Genomic DNA, 22502 nt, shown 5'->3' with positions numbered 1-22502 from the left:
ATACAAATTAAGGCAATATTTAATGAATGTATAAAAATAGTATTTAAAAACTTCGTTGGGAAATTATTTCTGCTCTACCTCGGGCAAACAAAATTTTAAACAATACGGAGTTCTGCTGTTTTTTTTTGTAAAAATCCTTTTCACATAATGTTGCAGTGAAACAATTTTAGTTAAAATTTAACGGATTTTATGTTATTGTATTCTGAAAACAATAAATATTTTGCAGGAAAACATACTATTTAGTAAAAATTCGAAGATTAATCAATGTAGTTGCAGTGTCCGATATTTCACTAAAAGTGTCCGATATTTCAAGTTGCCCGAAATATTGCCCAGTTCCTAAAGACCTTTCTTTTAGACATGTTAAAATTATATCTAATATCAGCTTATCATTATGTTTTTTTTTTTGTTTATGAGGTCGAGCAATAAAATAAGGTATATATAATAAATTGAAGACGGAGTATATAATGTATAGTGTAACTCGGCGACAATAAGGTAATATTCAAGAAATCAATCCGCACACGATCTCCACCTATCATTCGAAAAAAGTTGATAGAGCTGAAAGGTATAGAATTTTAATAAAATATTGCTGCGATAGTTTCAATCTGGTTGCTACACTTGTGCAGTGCCAGAGTGCGATTCCTCAGCAACTGCGCATGCCTTGCATGTCCTTTGGCATCCTTCAGTCGTCTCGTCGAAGTCGCTAACATGGCCGCAAGAGGACTGTGGTGTCCACTTTTTGTGACAAAAGGAACAAAATAAATCATTAAAATCCTAAGTGAAATAAATTAAAAGTAAATATTACTCTTACAGTACGCGTCCGCGCTTATCCTTTTGAACCTTGTGCCCTATTCGTAAGTGTGTGAAGCGACTTTTGCACAAGGAAAGTGTCGACGAGAGTGTGAGAAAAAGTTGCACTGAGATGTCATGTTGATTGTGTAAAAGTTTTGTATTACATAGTTTGAGTGTTTGATATCACCAGTGAAGTCTGAGAACGTGACGAACGGTGTAACAGAGGAAAAGAATTTAATCAAAAAAGATTTTCCTTGAACATCAAACACCGTATCACTTGTCCCAAAAATTCCAATAGTGCGCATCGGAAAACTTGGGTGGGTTGACAGTGCAAAGAGCTGAGGAGACCCCTGAGTGGTGGATCTGCATCAGGTAGTTGGGCACAAAGGACGAGAACTCACCTCCGGAGCCATCACCATGGCAAAGTGGATGAATACTGTGTGATTTAACGAAGAAATTTAAAATGTATGTGAGTGCGAGTCCACCGGGGCGCAAGAAACGCATCAAGAGGACAACATGGGGAACCAGGGACCGTGCAGGCATGAGCTTCCTTATTGTTGTTGCCTTTTTCGCTATCTTCGGCATTATCATACTCACAGAGGTATGACAAATACCCTTTTCAATGCTAGTTTTCAAATACTCAAATAATAATTATTTTCAATGCACCTCTACCACCCCCTCTACCGTGATAAGGTTTTCATGATTGACGATAGAAGTCGAACAGGTGGCTCCCTTCTTCGTCATGTAAGCTTGTCCAATCGATTAGGAGAGTCCATCCCTGATTACGAAGACACAAAGGTAATAAAATATTCTATGAAAAATCACCAGCAATTTACAACCAATTTTCTCCATTTCTCATTCCTTCAAAACTATAAACGTTAGGAGATTTGTCATGTGCAGAACCATTGTACTATCCTCACGTCACGATTATTTTCATCTATTTTTAGTTTTCATGAAATAATTGGAATTGTACAGAGTACAGGTGCATTATGAGTACACAAATACTGGACATAATGTCCATGAAAATTTAATTGTTCTGATTTTAAAAACCAAGAGGGAGAGCAAATCAATTTTAGATATTTCGCAGTTCTTTTGTAAGTTAGATTTCCTTTATGTATAATTTTATTTAAAGGTCAGGTTTTTCAGTATGGTGGTTTTCTATTTACTGATAGGTAACGTAACTTGTTGATTGAGTAATAAGCATGCAAACAGTGACCAATTTACTGAGTCAATTATCAAGAATACAGGATGTACGTTAATGAGTTTGATTTGCATTGTAATTTATTGTATGTTTTATTCCTTGATTTAATACTTAAATCCGTTTTTAAGTTTGAATTTATTTAATTGGTCATCTAATAAATTCTAACTGTTTTACAATAAGAGCAAATAGGCACTTGAAATTTTGAAATGTTGGGAATTCTTTTAATATTATCATCTTTTATTAAAATTAGTGATAGCGTGAAATGATCATCCAATTCAGTACTGTTTCTCATACAAATAATTATTCTTTGGGCAATCGATTAAAATGATCCTTTTAAAAGACGAAATGCGTTGTTGAGGTCTTTATAGGTCTTGTAATTTGAAGCACTTTATTTTTAAATTTTTGTATAAGATCCTCTAGTCTACACACTAGAGAAATTTACATATATACACTATGAAGCAAATTAAAGGTGTACCAAATAAATCTAATATTATCCAATTCGGGTTAAAAGTAAACATTTGTTGACGTGATTTTGATTTCCAAAAATTCTAAAGTTATAGCGCACTGTGTAGAACAGCGCTCAACGGTTCTGTTTGAATTTGAATATAGTCCCCTATAAAGTAGTATTACAGTCACCCTCGTATCTATGCTCGCTCGCTGGGATAGAAGTCGTTACTTTAGGTGTAACGTCTTGAGGAGGGCTATGCGCATGTCTATTCCTTTCAGTCTTTCGTGAACAGTCACCGAGTGCGTTTGGGTTGCGCAGGGGTTAGCCCTCCAATGGGTAAAGACAAGTCTCCCGCGAGTTCTAGAATAAGCGAGTTGGTGGCTCGTCGCGGAATAAATAAGAATAATCCCTCGGTTTAATTAAATTATCTTCAACTGAGAGAAATCCGAAAAAGTTAAAATAACATTCCGGAAATGTTAATATTATCCTGCATTATTGATCCAAAATCGATGTAAATATTATGCTTTTTAGGTGTATTATGGGTTAAAATTACCCTTTTTCATGTTAATTTTACACTTAAAAAGGTGTAAAATTAACATTAAAAAATGTTCTTGATATATTTTTACACCTAAAAAGTGTTAAAGTTATGAGGAAAAAAAGTTAATCGCACCCCCTTTTTTCTCAATGTACCATTAACTCCACAACATCTCAAAATTCAATTTTCATTTCAATTCAATATAGTTTTCATTTTGGTTTTCTACAGTTGACCCCACTTCTCATGTATATCAGGGTTAAAGGAACAAATTTATTAATAAGAACCTAGTTATTATTGACTGATCGGCTCAATTGATAAAACTAACATTACTCGTATATGGTCATGTGGCATTTCAAAGCTTTCAGAGAAATATGTCAAGAATGCTGAAAGAAGTATTTAGAAACACACTAAAAAGAACACAGTGTGAACAATATTATAAGGTATAATTTTTGGGCAGTTCAACGGACTAGTGCTTCCATCCAACACAAAATGAAAACGAACGATAGAATGAGTCTTAACGCGGTTAATAGAGTAGATAAGACTTATTTATGAATAACAGTGAGAAAAAATACTCGTTGATACGATTATCGTGCTTTGTGACGTTACACAAAAATATGTTTCAACTAAAAGCGTATAATTAAGTATAATATTTTTATTTGTATAGAATTACGAAAAAAAAAGGGGTGACCAACGTGGCCAAGCGTCCCATGCTTTGCAAAATGTTCGAACTTCTGACTTCGACGTTGTTACTCAAAAGTACAGTCGCACCTTTTATCGTTTACCGGTTCACAACAAATTTGAACCGACTAATAAATCATGTCGGTTATGAATCGATTTAATACCGATCAGAATTCCAATACCTTTCTAATGAGCACAAACATGATACCATTCGGTTGAGAAATACTTTCACTAACGTAATTTTGAATTTTGACCTTGCAGACCCGTTATTTGAAAAAGATTCTATGGGATTTTCGTAAATGTTCCTGGTTTGAATTCGTTTTGGTAAAGCATTATAGGGGTAATCCACGGTGTAGTGTAGATACACTACATTGAGGTGCAATATTCCCTAAAAAGGAGAACCTTCAGTTTGAGTTTAAGTACTTGAAGGATTTTTTTGAAAAATAAAATAATAAGAAGTTAATCTCAAAAGTGGAAGCTCTTTTCTTAAAGAAATTTAGTACTAAATGTTACTGATTAATTGTAAAAAAAATCAAAATTTTCGAGATTGGCAATTGCGAGAAATATTTTTTTAATTCCTCAAAAAAAAAAAAAAAGAATTTGAAAAAGTAGTTATGAAAAAAATTAAAGATATAAGGGAAGAGCACCACGGATCGGAATGTTAAAAGACATGCTCCATATTTACTTTTTGATATTTTTGTAAATGTTTTTTAGTATACGTATTAATGATTCATTTACCCATCTGTGCCTTTGAATATTTACTATTTTACAAAAAAATTAATAATAATAATAATAATGAAAATATGTATAATTGCAAACATGCACTCTCTGTACTCTGTACCTTGGATCGTCACGAATTTAATCAGGAATCTCACGGATAATTGATTTTATAAATTAAATAGTAGGTGAGATTGTTAAGAATCTCACCTAATATGAACTAACGCAGTACATCCTTGTAAGGCAATAGGTACACTCAGTCCTGGCATTAAGTACTTCAGGATTATGCACTTGACGGAATTATGCACATACAATTATGCAAGTTTGTCTCCCATTGGGAGTAAATTTATGAAATCATTTTTGAAATACGCCTGAATGTAGAGGAATAAATTTCCTATGAAAATATGTTATCTAGGTATTTTTTAATTTACGGAATCCCGTAACAAAGCGAATCAAAATATGATAATATCCCATGCCTGATACTATTTGCCCCAGCATTTTTGAGAATGGTCACAAAATTACCTTTTAGAAATCGGCTCGATAAACGTATTTCCTTACAAAATAGAGGAAAATTACTTTCACAAAGTTGTAGAGCGGTAAATTTCTTAGAAAACTGAACTAATTAGAAATTTCTGGGGCGTTCGAGTAGTTTGTAAAAAAAAATAAAATATCCGTTTTGTGACTTTTTGCCCCAGTCTCCCCTACTATTTCACTGGTTTGAAAGTACTGAATGTGTGTTTTATTTAATTTAATTTATTTAATTAGAGAATTAAATTGGCCATATAGAGATAAAATTTTGTTTTCTCCGCGCTACTTATTAAATACAACTTTTGATGTTTGGACTACAACTAAATTCTCTCGTTTTTTTATATCCCAAATTTCAGTCTCTAGGGAAATATTTTTCTGAACATTAACTTCGCGTTTCAAACAATCTCCGAAAAATTATATCACAGTGTGTGTCCGTTTTTACGTCTAAAATACGTCATTAAACTAAATATATCATTATGGAATTACTTTGTTATATTAGAGTCCAACTGGATACAGACAGCGAGAGACCTTCGGGTATCTCCATCTCCATAAGCTAACCCAAACTCAAAGATCATTAACGATATGATCTTCATTTTACTCACGTCTTTTCTTCCCTTAAAATTTAATATTATATTTGACAATTGAAGTTTTATATTTACAAAAAAAAATTGGTTGAAAATGTGTTTTGGATCTTACTTGACCAAACATTTCGTCTATATCGTACCATGCTGGTAATACCGTTGAATTTCTCTTAATAATGCGGCGGCAGACGCATCCAAGGTACACATTGGAAATAAAGTATCTATCTATCTATCTGTGTAATGGTTTCTAATAACGGTTTTCAAAGGTTTTGGAATATCTGACAAGACTGAATCCAATAGGTTACGTACCGACAGGTGATTTTTCGTCTATTTAATTATATTTATCCTCAGCTGTTTTAGGCGATATTTTCAGTGATCTGTATAAATCGGTTGTAAACCAGTAAATTTAATAACAAATTGCCCAGTGGAAAAACCTTTGCAAAATGCTCAAGCTCATGAGCATGTGAATTGAACCATTGAAAATTTTACAAATAGAATGGAAATCATGCGAAGTTTATATTAGTGAATATTTAGTATATCAGTCACAAGTGCGAGTGTTTCACATTTTTTATTTAATTCTTTATCGAGCAAACAAAATGAGCAAATTTTAAAAATATTTATTGATTTTAGAAAAAAATTTAACACATTTTTGTATTATTCAAAGAATTTCAAAGTAATATCGTTAATCACTAAATTTAAAGTTTTAATCTTTTCTTAATTATTACTTTAATTGTGATACCTCCAGTTTTAAGTAGAATTGATTTTTTACTCAGATTTTCACATGCTTTTTCATTCAGGAATTTAATGTTACAGTATTTAATAAATGTATGGTTACACAATGCTTATCATCACTTCTAGCAACTGTGTTTGTACTTTGATTGTCCGAGAGCAAAAATAACACGCAAAATTGCAAAATAACATGTTTCTATCATAATAAGCCATATTTAACCCAAAAAAGTGAAGAGTGAAGTATACATATATATAGTATATATAAGTATATATATATAGTGAAAAAAGTGAAGTATACTTCATGAGTTTTTTTTTTAATTTTCGTTTAAAACTGATATCTAGTTCTGATAAATGATTATATCCTGAAAATGTAGTGAATGGTCATGAAAAATCAATAAAGTCATCCAATTATGTTAAAAGTTTAACAAATTGAGTGCAAGACATTAAAAAAGTGTAGCAACAAATGAGAAAAGAGATTTGGAAATGAGGTTCAAGTTGCTGCGAAAAATTTTCTTGAAATTGCCTTACAGAGTTAGCAAAGTTTCGTGAAAGTCGTTTGATTTAATTTAAAGAGGAAAAACATTTAGAGAAAGTTTTCTTTGCATTATATGCTATTTTTTGAAAGTAAATGGTTCTCACACTGATATGCATTTGCACAAACTGAATTTCTCTGTAGCAATATTCAACATGACCCTTACTACCTCTAATATTTTTTAACAACACTTTCTTTGCCCTTAAGTTGGATTATAACTTCGAAGAACCTTCCCTGTTCATGCGTGAGAAATTTACACGGGATCACACGGGTGGATTTCGTCTTAATGATCCCATCCTTTTCGACTCGGCCAACATCCAAGTTCCAATCCCTGTGGCTTCTGATGGCGATAATCGGGCTCATAATGCCGCGGCTGGAATTCACGCTATACCATGGGGTCAGCTGTTGGATCCTAAAATCGAAAAGACCCTACCACAGTATCCACGCATTGGCAATGCTAGTAGAATTGCTACGGATGGCTCTTGGCAAGTGGTCAACGGAACCCGCTTCAAATTCTTCGTCTTCTCAGCCTTTTATGATCGTCGCGACGCACGCATGGTTAGGGTAATAGGGGCTACGAAGACGCGAGGTCCGGAACGAGTCTGGTGTCGCTTTTGGTATCCCACTGCAAACGGCACTCACTACTCCGCATCAGTGATGGCTCGGGTAAAAGTCATCCGTGAAAACTGGAACCTGAAATACAGTGCTTGCTTCATAATTTGCCCTTTGCGTGCAGCGAAACTTAACGTTCCATACGCTGTAAGCATTGTAGCTCGATTGCGTCTTCCACCAGGTAATGTTTTATTACTCCGCAATACAGATCGCGAAGTCGATCTTAACCGAACGGCAACTAATACAACTGAGTTAGGTGTTTGCGTTAAGCCATTACATTTTAACTACGACAAGGCCCTCTATTTGTTAGAGTTCCTAGAGCTCAATTCAATTTTAGGCGTATCGCATTTCACCTTCTATAACCATACCATCGGACCTAGGACTGCTTGCATCTTGAAACATTATATGAATGGAGATATTCATCAATTACATCTACGTAATAATCTAACAGTCGAACGTCCGGTTAAAGTATCACTCCTTCCTTGGAACCTAAGGATGCAATCGCAGAAGGAGATTCGCACAGAAGGTCTCTTTGCTGCTTTGAATGACTGCCTGTATAGGAGCATGTACCGGCATACCCATGTGGCACTTATTGATTTGGATGAGTACATCATCCCTAAGCATAACTATACTCTAACTGAATTATTAGCTTGGTTAGCGAAACGCATCAATGCACGCAACACTGGTGCTTATTCCTTTCAAAATGCCTTTTTCTATCTTCAATTCGCCGACGATCCTATTGTCTATGATACTGACACCCCCAATGCCGATCTACGGGCAAACCTCTTGACACAACGTAAAACTAGACGAAGATCCAAACTGCATCCTCAGAAGCAACGATCCAAGTATATATGTCGTCCAGAAGTTGTTATAGAGGCTGGAAATCACTTTGTTTGGGAATTCGTACCTGGACGTGGTACGTTAAATGTTCCCGCAGATTCAGCCATTCTTCAGCACTATCGGGTATGCGAATTCGGAGGTGATGACTGCATCAAAACACCTTCGATCACTGATCGCACTGCCCATAAGTACAGCTCGGCTCTTCTCGAGCGCGTGTCATCCATCTACGCACACCTCAAGGACACCTGCCACCTGCAAAATTTACCACCATCACCAACTCGCCCACCGCCTACAAAAAAACATGTGCTGACGATCAATAACACTCCGCAGAACGCAACGAAGCGACGCAAATTGCGTTAAACGAAACACGAATTCAGCGAAACACCCAGCGCGGGGTTTAGGGGAAAATTGGAAATACGAAATGAAATGGATACTTATGGATGAAGTGAATCGATTGAGGTGTATTGATGTATGTACAGGGGGTACCCAGCAATTAATCTCATAAAAAGATGATAATCAAAATTATGCATTGCTACAACTTAAGACTTTTTTAAAGCATTAATGGACCGATGATCCAAGATTTTTAAAGTTGTGACTTAGATAAGTTTGCAAAGGTAGAAGGGTACTCAAATATATTAACAGAGAATTCATCGCAACATGAAAGAGTATTGTGAAGAGGAATTTGAATGGATAGGTTTAAGGAGACTTATATTAAAGGATTTTCTATATTCATGAAGTGTGTTGAAGTAGTTGATTTCAAAGTCGTTACTTTACATGCTTTGAAGTTGGAAATATTGAAAAACAGGGCGCAAGAGTTGTAGAGGGACCAGACAAGCAAGACTCAAGCGGGCTTTATTGAAAGTATGATTTATTTTTGTTAATAAATGTATTGAATACTTTGTAGTTTTATGAAATAAAATTGCTTTTATTTTAAAAGACCGCTTGGTCAGGAAGAGCATAGTTAGAAGTCTGCAGGTTTGTTGCAATACTGAAAAGAAGATTGTTACTTAGCCCATTATTTTTTCTTCTTCAAATATATGTTTTTGATTAATAAAATATATTATTTAAAATTTGAATTTTGGTTTATTTAAAATGCACTTATCCGAATGATTAAAATTTTTGAACGTATGACTTATAAATATCTCTGCAATTACATTTAAATAGCATGTTGTTAAATAATGAAATTTTGGGAATGGTATAATACGATCGAACACGATGTTATTAAGTAAAATTTCAATGTTGGGTATCTCCCTCTATACTAAGAGAATATATGTGGCTGTATTTGCCGTATTAATATAAATATGTAATTTAGTGCCCTTCTCTTTGATAAATTCACTATATTAAATTGCTGAAATTAAAACAATGATGTCAAGAAAAGTCGCGCCCAAAATCTTAAAGATTCTTCTTTAAGAAAGAAGATAAGTAAAGAAAAAGGGATAATTGTTGTATCAAATACAATTCCCACCATCAAAAAAGCCGTGGCGTAATGTTTTTGAGGGAATTGAATAAATTGGTAATAAATTGGAGTGCCAAAGAAAATTGAGTAAGTAGGAGAGGATGATTTTCTTCTCAAACTCATTTTCACTGAAAAATATTTTGTGGGTGCGAGTTAAGTGAGAAATTTCAAGGAAAATCGCATAAATGGAAAATAGAAATATTTTCACTTTTTTCAACCCATCCTCCTGAACCCCATACTGAGTAGAGAGGAAAAACAATGGCTTTTCTAGCTCAAAAAATAAAAGGCTTAATAAATGAAATAATCGTTTTTTTTTCTTTTTCAAAAAAAGGTAATTTACCTCAAAAGAAAAAAAGCAGATGAAAAGGAATGCAGAAGATTTTCATTCGTGTGCAAAAAAAAACGATTTTCTAGTAATCACATGAAGGAAAATGAGCAAGAAAATTGCTTCAATAGACGCTATTATACCAAATGAAGGAGGAAATAATCTCCATATAAAATCATTTATTTCTATTGCAGCTAAAACTAGTAACTTAAACATTGTAATTAATTTATTTAGAAAGTACATAGAGAGAATGTGCTATGTAAAGACTTATAAAAGCTATATTTATGATTTTACCTTAAAAAAAATCATATCAGATTGTGGAAAAAAAGAGATAAAGGAAATGATTTCTTAACTTAATTTTCCTTTGCTGTAATTTCATTAGTGATTATAGAACTTTAATAAATAAAGTGATTTTATTTTTCATTAATAATTCATCTGTTTCGCCTTTCCCACATTCCCACAGGCTTCCAGTGATTGATTTGAGTTTTTTTTTTTTTTTTTTTTTGGGAAAAAGGCCCAGCAATTATTTTTAATTAGCCGTGATGGAAGTGTTCGAATAAAATTGACATATCTCGATATATATGACATTGATCAGTTTTCCGAGAGTGATTTTCACGCAGCTGAGGCGAAGGAATGTAAGCTTGAGACCCAAAAACCGGTAAGTATTATTGAGATTCATCAGGGAAATGAAGAAGTTGGTTAATTTGACTTAATACAATTTTCCTTGTTCTACTTTGTGATCCGTCTTCGACACACCGTCTTTACTTTTCCCCCAAATTAGCACAAAGGATTTCACGCAAATGGTAGGAAAATCAAGGGGGTGAACAAATCCCCCAATAAAACACATCTCAGTCAATAAATGTCAATATCTTCTTCCAATGAAAAAAAGTTCAGGCTTGAATTAGTAGTGACTTTAGTAGAGATGTTAGACCTGACCAAAGATAAACGACGTTGTTTAGGAAGTCTATTACATTGATACAAGTTGTCCTTACCTTTATTTATTTACAAATATTGCAACTTTTCGCAATTGGGTCTTTTATACATATTTCATTAAAATTTACGGAATGTCAGAGACTTTAAAGCTATGTCCCCAAATTTGTTTTCAGAATTGTTTTAAAGAATAAAATATTTTAGTGATGCTAAACTCATTAAGTCCATTGTTCATACGAATTCGAACATAATCGCAAAGCTTCTTTGTACTTCATAGATTCATAGATTGTTAGTATGGGTCCCGGTCGAAATCCCGAAAGCCAAAATCCCGAACGCCAAAATTCCGAATTCTTCAAAGTGTTATAGGTACTTCCACGATTGCATCTGCGCTTGCTGGAGACAAAGGGAAATTTTCTGTGTCTTGGGAAATTATTCTAAACATTTTCCTCCGTATAATTTCATCCCTTTCAGGATTTTGAATATTCGGGATTTTGGCTTTCGGGATTTTGGCATTCGGGATTTTGGCTGCCTCCGGTTAGTATAAAATCGCAATTCGAAAACGATTTATAAATTACCGAAAAACCTGTACCAATATTTAAAAATTAAGTTGTTGAAATCAATTATACATCTGTTTTTATCTTTTATATTCAAAATGAGGTGGCTCTTGCTTAACTAACACTGAAACTCGTAATTCAGATGCTATCCTAAAATAATTTTCTATTAAATATCTCTTTGAATAATATTATTCAGCTATCTAACATATGGAAAAAGTATTGTCCGTCAGAGTATTTTACAAAGCTTTTTCAACTGTTAAAAACTGGTCAAAAAGGTCTAAAATTGTATTCTTTCGGACATGGATTCAACCCTCTCTCCCATAAGTCGAACCAGGAAATCAAAATAGGATCTCATTTTCCTTTTAAGCACTTCATTCTCTTACAAAAAAAAATGCTTTATAGGATGTCCTTAAGTTGAGTCGAATTAGTAAACCTTTGTACTTATACGTTTTTATACTTGTGTTATAGGATATTACTTGATTTCTTAATCAGGCATTATGCTTTGAAAAAGTCCTTTTTACTGCTCGAACTTAAAGAGAGAGCAGTTATATAATCCACTTTTTTTCAACTTGTGATACAGCTAGAGCAGCTAGAGGCCAAGTGGTAAAAGATATCGACTTCCGGATTTCAACGACCCCACATAAGTCAAAATTATCTAGAACAGTTTTTGCTCTTCCCCCCTCCACTCCCCTTCTTCCCCTTCAAAACCATGTTTATTCAGTAAATTTTATTACACTCTGAAAAATCTTAAAAACATCTTTCTGCGGGAGAAGAACGATAGCGGGAAAAATATCGATCGCTCAGAATAAGAAACGAATAACTCGAAGTATAGGCAAATTTTACAGGGGAGCGATTTGAAGCTGAGAGTTTACATGTAGAGTATAAGATTTATTAGATTTAAAATCTCCACACTGAGAGAAATCCGAAAAAGTTAAAATAACATTCCGGAAATGTTAATTTTACCCTGCATTATTGATCCGAAATTGGTGTAAATATTATGATTTTTAGGTGTATTATGGGTTAAAGTTACCCTTTTTCATGTCAATTTTACACTTAAAAAGGTGTAAAATTAACATTAAAAAATGTTGATATACTTTTAACCTAAAAAGTGTTAAAGTTACGAGGAAAAAAGTCAATCGCACCCTCTTTTTTTTAGTGTATAACTTTGAAAATAATTATATTTCAAGTATTATGTTCACAAGAAAGGTAGAGGGTGTGTAAAGAAGTCTACAAAAAGCCAATAAAACGATTTTTGTAAAAAAACGAGTTGTTCGACTTATATTCTGAGTTGTCGATATTTTAGTCCCGAAAGCATCCACAACCTCTATCTCTTGCTTTTTACCATCTTATAGGGTGGCGGTGTTACTTGTGGACCGTTTTTACTTCTGGCCTCCTCGTAAAATATTCACATTTTGTCACAAAATGGTTTCGAAAAACCTAAAAATTATAAATATTTCATGTTTTATGATAGCACATCACATTTTTTTTTGGTTTTCTGGCAAAAACTGTGACGAAGCCATAAGTCGACGCAGTCCATAAGTAATGCCGCCACCCTACCCAGAAAATGCAATTTTTACCTTTTTGATCTTGCTGTAGAGGGAGAACAACAATTTTCGAATCTTCTGGCTATAATCACCAATGAATACCTTGGGTCTGAATTAGGGGGTATACAATACAAACTTTTCTGAGGAAATTCGATTTCGAGTCGAAGGGGAGACGTTTCTTTTATACTTTCCAATAAATCCAAACTTAACCTAGTGAATCTCTAAAACAACTAACATTTTAAAAATTGAAAAATGAAGGCCAAGTTCAAGAGAAAAACGACAGTCACTAGTCACTATGTCTAAAGTTTGACCTCTAATTAGAAATTGATGGACAACGGCATTAGATTACTTTTGCAAAGCACCAGGGGGCCAATTCTGAACGTTTACCTGCTATGTAGTAAGAGACTACATAGGTTCGTTGAAATGTCTCTCTGTGTGTGAGCCATAGAATGCCGAACGATTGCCACTTCACATTTTACTACTTACGAATACAAGCACTGATACACTTTGGAAGAAGGATCACACCTTATTCAAATGTATTTTAGAGATTTTAAACCAAATAATAGGTTTTTCTGTGATTAAACTACACAAAACTGTCTTGCGGAGCCGCTGTTTTTCATTCAGTCAACAATGAAAACACATGGGGACTGAGACAACTACCAACAAATTAACGAAATTTGGTGGAGACACACTGAATGGGATTGAAAATCGCTATTTATTTTCGCGGTAATTATTTAAATTCAAATTGCATCTTTTCTTGGGGAATGGGCGCATTAAATTACCCATTTTCTTCCTTTAAAAAAGAAGTAAAGTTAAAATTAAAATAATACCTTTATTTCCTACAAAACATTTGTAGTATTTAATGCCAAATAATTTAATTTATCGTTAAAATCGTTATAAAAAAATCCTAAAAATATCAAAAAAAAAAAATAAACGCCAAGTAATAAGTCAAAATCAGTTTCAATGAAATTTAAATTTATTTACAACAAATAAAGTTTGACCCTTGTACAAGAACGTGGTCAAACAGTTAAATAAAGGCCAAGGCGTAGTTAACGGATAATAGAAAACTTTAGAATTCCGTATTATTTTCAAGAAAAGCTTTATGAAATTTTGCATATAAATTGACGATTTTTCTTTAACAAAGCTCTTCTAAAGTTAACAAAAATGTGGTCTACGATAATTCGTAATAAGATTTAAATTTATTTTTATGGGATAAATTCAAGAACTATTTAATTACTGTTAATTTGCAATGCTTGCACTTGACTTAGATAAATTTAGGGATTAAAGCTTAGAAGCTTGCTAGTATTGAGCAAGACAAAGAGAAAAATTATTAAAATTCTATTTAAAATTTTTGGCTTTGTTATATTGCATTTTTTATTTCTTGCTTTCTTAACAACTTTAAAATTCAAATTGTTATTTCTGAAGGATTTGCAGATATTAATATTAAATGAACGATATTTTTCCTTTAGAAACTATTTATTTTTTATTCCATTTTAACGCAACTTGAGGGTTTATTAATTATTACTTTATGCATTCTTTTTATAGCTTTTACTAAAACCATACATGAATGGGATTAAAAAGCTCCCAAAAAATCGTAAATGGAAATAATTTTTCAATTTCATGTGCATTATTTCTCGCAAAATCACAATTTCCAATGAATTGCAAATTTGAGTTTTTTAATGATTAAATTTTATTTATACTATATTTATAAATTATATTTTCATGAGAAAGTGAAAAGATAATAGAAAAGGGACAGATAATCCTAACCGGCTTATGTAGGTGAGATTCTTAACGTGAGCTAACTCGGAGTGCATGCAAATTCGATTTAGAGCTGAAGTTGGGAGACGCCATTCAGTTATCTTGAATAAAATTCGTGAAATTATACAAATTTTGTATTTAAACCAAAATATCAAGGATTTGGATGAACTGACAGAAAAGTGATATATGGGTGAAATGTAGACCAGAATGTTCTCTATAATTTTCTCATAGAACATGATCTCATCGATTACTCAGAAGCCAAGATAAGCGAGGTTTTTTGTTTCTTAACTCGTTTTTTCATCCAGAGTTCCCCAAGTAGTCATTTGTTGAACTTCAACTATATCAAAGAATTGTTGTATTTTGCGGGACTTTCCATTTAAACCCCTATTTTAAGTGTCTTGGTGGAGTAGAGGCAGTCAAATTGGCATCTGAGTGATTTCAAAGCGTTATTATGGGAAAAATCAATTTTTTCACACTTAAACGGCAAAATCGGAGTGATAGCGTAGTCTGAGTGGAAAATGATGTATGGACGAAATGTAGAGACAAATGTGCTCTACAATTATGTCGAAGTAATCATCAAAATCGGTTCAGCGACAGTCGAGATAATTGAGGTTATGTGATATTGAAATTGGTTTTTCGACTGTGGCGCCCCTGGTGTTGGTCCCACGAAGTTCAAATATTCTAGAAAGTTGTAGCATTTGGTGAGATCTTTCGTTTAAGCCCTCATTCATCAAAATCGGTCATATAGAACCGGAGATATGATTTTTTGAATGTTGTGAACTTTGACCCCTCATATCTCCGGTTCTATTGAAACCACAGCGCACATACGCACCATTTTGGAAACGTCCTAGACTGGACTACAACATATTAAAATTTCATTAACTTGCACAATGCCGTTTTTGAGAAAAGTGACTTTGAATTTCGATGAATTTTGACGCTATCACAGCGCCACCTGTGGTGACTTTTTGAACTTCCATCTGAAAGTGCTCATCGAGACGAAACCAAAAAGGTAAAATTTAGGTCGCTATGTTAATTAGAACCGGAGATAGAGGCCGGTCAATGTTCGAACTTTGACCCCTTATAGCTCGGGTCAGGGGTTATGGATCGACTTAAGGTTTTTTTTGTTTGATAGGTATAATCAACGGCTATAACATACTAAAATTTCAGCCCGATTGCATAAGGAATTTTTGAGTTATTTAACTTTTAAGATTTAAAAATTTTCTTTTTAAAAAAAGCGCCCCTAGCGGTGGTTTTATGAACTTGCGATGTTAGAAGGGGAAGTGGCATTTCACGAGAGCTTTCCAAAAAGCCCTCATTTTTTAAATTCTGACAATTAGAACCGGAGTTATGGCCATTTTAAGAAAATTTTTTTGGACCCTTATAGCTCGGGTCAGGGGGGTCGGGGGACCTTAAGTTTGGTACTGATGGAAAGCTCTAAGGCCCAGCTATAACATACTAAAATTTGAGCCCGCTCGATGCCATAGGGGCGGAGCTATTGAGAAAACAAAAAAAGGGTGGTCTTCAAAATGGCGGAAGGAGGGGTGGGGGGTGGGGGGTCAATGCACCAAGTTGCAATTTTCATACGATATTTAACCTTTGCCGAAAACCGCAAGTCGATATCTTTTTTAGTTTAGGAGCTATTAAGCTCCAAAGAGCGGCCGGACGGCCGGCCGGCCGGGAACGTAACTTAGCCCCCCATATATTCGTGATCAGGAAGTGGCGAAACACATTTTGGCCAAGTTTGAGCGCGATCGGACGACATGAAATTTTGTTAGGATTATAGTAGGTGAGATTGTTAAGAATCTCACCTAATATTAAAAATGGGCATTGTTCATAAGAAAATCTTTTTTTTTTTTAAATACTCTATTATTATTTATTATTTAATGCAATGTTTCTGAAAGACAACAAGATTATTGTTATAATATTCGAAAAGGTTATTAAAATGTTCTATAAATTTTTGTGTTAAGAATATAAGGTCCTTCAGACAAATTGTACGTAGCTTGCAAAATTTGAAGTCTTTTTAACAAACCTTGTGGATTAAAAACTTTTCTTTGTATTTATGCAGCTTTATAATTCTTTATTTTCATCCCGATTAGTGAACGCGAGACTTCGAGGACTTTAAATGTCTAAATCTTCTAAAGAGGAAAATGAATAAGTTAACATACCAAAAGGGACAGATAATCCTAACCGGCTTATGTAGGTGAGATTCTTAACGTGAGCTAACTCGGAGTGCATGCAAATTCGATTTAGAGCTGAAGTTGGAAGACGCCATTCAGTTATCTTGAATAAAATTCGTGAAATTATACAAATTTTGTATTTAAACCAAAATATCAAGGATTTGGATGAACTGACAGAAAAGTGTTATATGGGTTAAATGTAGACCAGAATGTTCTCTATAATTTTGCCGTAGAACTTGAACTCATCGATTACTCAGAAGCCAAGATAAGCGAGGTTTTTTGTTTCTTAACTCGTTTTTTCATCCAGAGTTCCCCAAGTAGTCATTTGTTGAACTTCAACTATATCAAAGAATTGTTGTCTTTTGTGGGACTTTCCATTTAAAACCCTATTTTAAGTGGCTTTGTGGAGTAGAGGCAGTCAAATTGGCATCTGAGTGATTTCAAAGCGTTATTATGGGAAAAATCAATTTTTTCACACTTAAACGGCAAAATCTGAGTGATAGCTTAGTCTGAGTGGAAAATGATGTATGAACGAAATGTAGAGACAAATGTGCTCTACAATTATGTCGAAGTAATCATCAAAATCGGTTCAGCGACAGTCGAGATAATTGAGGTTATGTGATATTGAAATTGGTTTTTCGACTGTGGCGCCCCTGGTGTTGGTCCCACGAAGTTCAAATGTTCTAGAAAGTTGTAGTATTTGGTGAAATCTTTCGTTTAAGCCCTCACTCATCAAAATCGGTCACATAGAACCGGAGATATGATTTTTTAAATTTTGTGAACTTTGACCCCTCATATCTCCGGTTCTATTGAAACCACAGCGCACATACGCACCATTTTGGAAACGTCCTAGACTGGACTACAACATACTAAAATTTCATTAACTTGCACAATGCCGTTTTTGAGAAAAGTGACTTTGAATTTCGATGAATTTTGACGCTATCACAGCGCCACCTGTAGTGACTTTTTGAACTTCCATCTGAAAGTGCTCATCGAGACGAAACCAAAAAGGTAAAATTTATGTCGATATGTTAATTAGAACCGGAGATAGAGGCCGGTCAATGTTCGAACTTTGACCCCTTATAGCTCGGGTCAGGGGTTATGGATCGACTTAAGGTTTTTTTTGTTTGATAGGTATAATCAACGGCTACAACATACTAAAATTTCAGCCCGATTGCATAAGGAATTTTTGAGTTATTTAACTTTTAAGATTTAAAAATTTTCTTTTTAATAATAGCGCCCCTAGCGGTGGTTTTATGAACTTGCGATGTTAGAAGAGGAAGTGGCATTTCACGAGAGCTTTCCAAAAAGCCCTCATTTTTTAAATTCTGACAATTAGAACCGGAGTTATGGCCATTTTAAGAAAAATTTTTTGGACCCTTATAGCTCGGGTCAGGGGGGTCGGGGGACCTTAAGTTTGGTATTGATGGAAAGCTCTAAGGCCCAGCTATAACATACTAAAATTTGAGCCCGCTCGATGCCATAGGGCCGGAGCTATTGAGAAAACAAAAAAAGGGGGGTCTTCAAAATGGCGGAAGGAGGGGTGGGGGGTGGGGGGTCAATGCACCATGTTGCAATTTTCATACGATATTTAACCTTTGCCGAAAACCGCAAGTCGATATATTTTTTAGTTTAGGAGCTATTAAGCTCCAAAGAGCGGCCGGACGGCCGGCCGGCCGGCCGGCCGGGAACGTAACTTAGCCCCCCATATATTCGTGATCAGGAAGTGCTGAAACACATTTTGGCCAAGTTTGAGCGCGATCGGAGGACATGAAATTTTGTTAGGATTATAGTAGGTGAGATTGTTAAGAATCTCACCTAATATTAGGTGAGATTCTTAACAATCTCACCTACTATAATCCTAACAAAATTTCATGTCGTCCGATCGACCTCAAACTTGGCCAAAATGTGTTTCGCCACTTCCTGATCACGAATATATATGTGGCTATTTTACGTTCCCGGCCGGCCGGCCGGCCGGCCGCTCTTTGGAGCTTAATAGCTCCTAAACTAAAAAAGATATCGACTTGCGGTTTTCGGCAAAGGTTATATATCGGGTGAAAATTGCAACTTGGTGCATTGACCCCCCACCCCCCACCCCTCCTTCCGCCATTTTGAAGACCCCCCTTTTTTTGTTTTCTCAATAGCTCCGCCCCTATGGCATCAAGCGGGCTCAAATTTTAGTATGTTATAGCTGGGCCTTAGAGCTTTCCATCAATACCAAACTTAAGGTCCCCCGACCCCCCTGACCCGAGCTATAAGTGTCCAAAAAAAATTTCTTAAAATGGCCATAACTCCGGTTCTAATTGTCAGAATTTAAAAAGTGAGGGCTTTTTGGAAAGCTCTCGTGAAATGCCACTTCCCCTTCTAACATCGCAAGTTCATAAAACCACCGCTAGGGGCGCTTTTTTTAAAAAGAAAATTTTTAAATCTTAAAAGTTAAATAACTCAAAAATTCCATTATGCATCGGGCTGAAAATTTAGTATTTTGTAGCCGTTGATTATACCTATCAAACAAAAAAAACCTTAAGTCGATCCATAACCCCTGACCCGAGCTATAAGGGGTCAAAGTTCGAACATTGACCGGCCTCTATCTCCGGTTCTAATTAACATAGCGACCTAAATTTTACCTTTTTGGTTTCGTCTCAATGAGCACTTTCAGATGGAAGTTCAAAAAGTCACCACAGGTGGCGCTGTGATAGCATCAAAATTCATCGAAATTCAAAGTCACTTTTCTCAAAAACGGCATTGTGCAAGTTAATGAAATTTTAGTATGTTGTAGTCCAGTCTAGGACGTTTCCAAAATGGTGCGTATGCGCGCTGTGGTTTCAATAGAACCGGAGATATGAGGGGTCAAAGTTCACGAAATTCAAAAAATCATATCTCCGGTTCTATGTGACCGATTTTGATGAATGAGGGCTTAAACGAAAGATCTCACCAAATGCTACAACTTTCTAGAATATTTGAACTTCGTGGGACCAACACCAGGGGCGCCACAGTCGAAAAACCAATTTCAATATCACATAACCTCAATTATCTCGACTGTCGCTGAACCGATTTTGATGATTACTTCAACATAATTGTAGAGCACATTTGTCTCTACATTTCGTCCATACATCATTTTCCACTCAGACTACGCTATCACTCCGATTTTGCCGTTTAAGTGTGAAAAAATTGATTTTTCCCATAATAACGCTTTGAAATCACTCAGATGCCAATTTGACTGCCTCTACTCCACCAAGACACTTAAAATAGGGGTTTAAATGGAAAGTCCCGCAAAATACAACAATTCTTTGATATAGTTGAAGTTCAACAAATGACTACTTGGGGAACTCTGGATGAAAAAAACGAGTTAAGAAACAAAAAACCTCGCTTATCTTGGCTTCTGAGTAATCGATGAGTTCAAGTTCTACGGCAAAATTATAGAGAACATTCTGGTCTACATTTCACCCATATAACACTTTTCTGTCAGTTCATCCAAATCCTTGATATTTTGGTTTAAATACAAAATTTGTATAATTTCACGAATTTGATTCAAGATAATTGAATGGCGTCTCCCAACTTCAGCTCCAAATCGAATTTGCATGCACTCCGAGTTAGCTCACGTTAAGAATCTCACCTACATAAGCCGGTTAGGATTATCTGTCCCTTTTATACCTCTTTTTATTTTAACTGAGTTAGAATCTTCTCTTGCAAAGAAATGAGGATATTCTTGCTCACTCTTTGAGTTCGAGCAATAAAATTTAATAGTGGCATTTTTTTAAGCAAGCAACCTTACATCCATAAAAAATTAACCTATCAATAAAGTAGAAAAGATTTTAAATTAAAATAACAGCGATACTAAGCTTTCAAACGTCAGATATAAAGAAATATTCTAATTTTGAGTGGACTTTCGCCTACAAAAAATGCAATTTTAAATATGTGAAATTTGAGCATAAATTTCACATAACTTTAATTATTTAGCATTTTTACATTTACTGAATGTCTTCAACTATATTTAAGACATTTTTGGTCCAAATTAAGAGAAATTTTTGCCATCTAGACATGTTCAAGAGGTGCCTAGATAGCTTTTGGCTATGTAGTCTCCTCTGTAGATTAACCGGGCTAAGATAAGATACGACTCCTCAAACCGTCCGTTCTCACATTTTTGCAAGCTAATGGATTCTGCACACTAGAGAAACTTATGTCCATATTGAAGCAAATTCCCTACGCTTATGTAGAAGAACTCTTCAATATGAACATAAATTTCTTTAATGTTTAGACGCCATAATGGCCTTTACACACTAGAGAAATTTATGTCCATACTGAAAGAAATTCCCTATGCTTGTGTAGGAAAAACTATTAAATATGGATATACATTTTTCTAATGTGTAGAGGCCATAAGTCTACGTTTTTTCCAATAAATTAAAACAAACTCTTAATATTAAGTGATTGCATATTACCGATTATTGTGAATAATCGTATTAAAATTTTAATGATTTTAATGGTATTATGTTTCATTAGAAATTTTGAATAAACCAGAATGAAGACCATAAAATTGCTTTTGTTTTGTAATGTTGTTGATTTTAACATATGTAATTAATCTGACAGAATTCGAGCAAGTGTTTTAAGGCTATCTTTGAACATGTTTCAGTCTTGAATTTTTAGTGATCACATCACTACTCAATTACGAGGCAAAGAAAGGTAACAACATAGGGGGAACTGGGGCAGTAGTAAACTGGGGTAGTTGTAAACACTGTGATTTTTTTCATTAATTTTAAGACTCCAGAGGATAAAACCCATAAGCATTCATAGATACCATGGGGATGTATGTCCACAGATGAATTGGTCAATAAAATCCTAATACTTTAAAAATAAAAATCATTTTTCCCGAAAATGTTGATATTTCGATTATTTTGGTCATTTGGATTTCCACCTGGAAATTAAAAACTGTGTAAAATAATCGAAATGTAGCAATACCAGTTCTTTCCTACATCTTTTAGGATTATATTTATGCATTTACTAGACAAATTGAGATTCTCATTATTTCAAAAGAATTAATAATTGGTCAGAAAACAGCATTTGGGGTAGATGTAAACAGGCAATTTCAATTTCACAAAATGAGTAGGTAAAAGAGCGGGAAATTGACCTTCATGCGAAATATCTATAATTTATAGATTACGAAAAAAATTGGTGGCGCTGTGTTCAATAAAAAGTCACATGATGTCAAAATATGGGGAAAATCCATTGAAAAATGTCTTTGATATGCATGCTTTTATTTTTTTTGCTATTTTAATTATTCTTTATAAAAAGTGTCATAAGTTTTTGAAAAATATACAGTCTTTATATATCTCTTAAGTAATTAAAATAATCGAAAGTGGTGCAAAGTTAATTTCAAGGGTGGGAAAAAAGGTGTTTACATCCTCCCCAGAAAGTGGTTACTTCTACCCCAGGTATTTTGTGAAAAGAGAAAAATGCACAGGGACACAAATTTTATTTTTATGGAAAACTCAATTGTTTTCCAGCATCCGCATTACCCTCGACGAATTGCCTATACCCAAGGGTAAAACATGAGCTAAGAAATATTTTCCA

At 34.4% G+C, this 22502-nt stretch overlaps 1 protein-coding gene across 1 annotated transcript; it reads left to right on the top strand.

The window, feature by feature from the left end:
- The first annotated feature begins 663 nt into the window (after nucleotides 1-663).
- LOC129805352 (uncharacterized) lies at nucleotides 664-10401 on the top strand. The gene is made up of 3 exons (XM_055853222.1): nucleotides 664-1390; nucleotides 1483-1587; nucleotides 6946-10401. The coding sequence occupies exons 1-3, from the start codon at nucleotides 1253-1255 to the stop codon at nucleotides 8548-8550; spliced, it is 1848 nt and encodes a 615-aa protein (XP_055709197.1). The 5' UTR covers nucleotides 664-1252; the 3' UTR covers nucleotides 8551-10401.
- The last annotated feature ends 12101 nt before the right edge of the window (nucleotides 10402-22502 follow it).

This window comes from Phlebotomus papatasi, chromosome 3 (genome assembly GCF_024763615.1).
Source record: "Phlebotomus papatasi isolate M1 chromosome 3, Ppap_2.1, whole genome shotgun sequence".
NCBI classification, from domain to species: Eukaryota; Metazoa; Arthropoda; class Insecta; order Diptera; family Psychodidae; genus Phlebotomus; species Phlebotomus papatasi.
This window is presented reverse-complemented; position numbering and strand designations above follow the sequence as displayed.

Excerpts from the sequence above, each read along its gene's own strand:
- LOC129805352 (XM_055853222.1), top strand. The coding sequence starts at position 1,253 with ATGTATGTGAGTGCGAGTCCACCGGGGCGCAAGAAACGCATCAAGAGG. Across the intron at positions 1,391-1,482 it reads GCATTATCATACTCACAGAG|GTTTTCATGATTGACGATAG; the intron begins GTATGACAAATA and ends TACCGTGATAAG. Across the intron at positions 1,588-6,945 it reads CTGATTACGAAGACACAAAG|TTGGATTATAACTTCGAAGA; the intron begins GTAATAAAATAT and ends TTTGCCCTTAAG.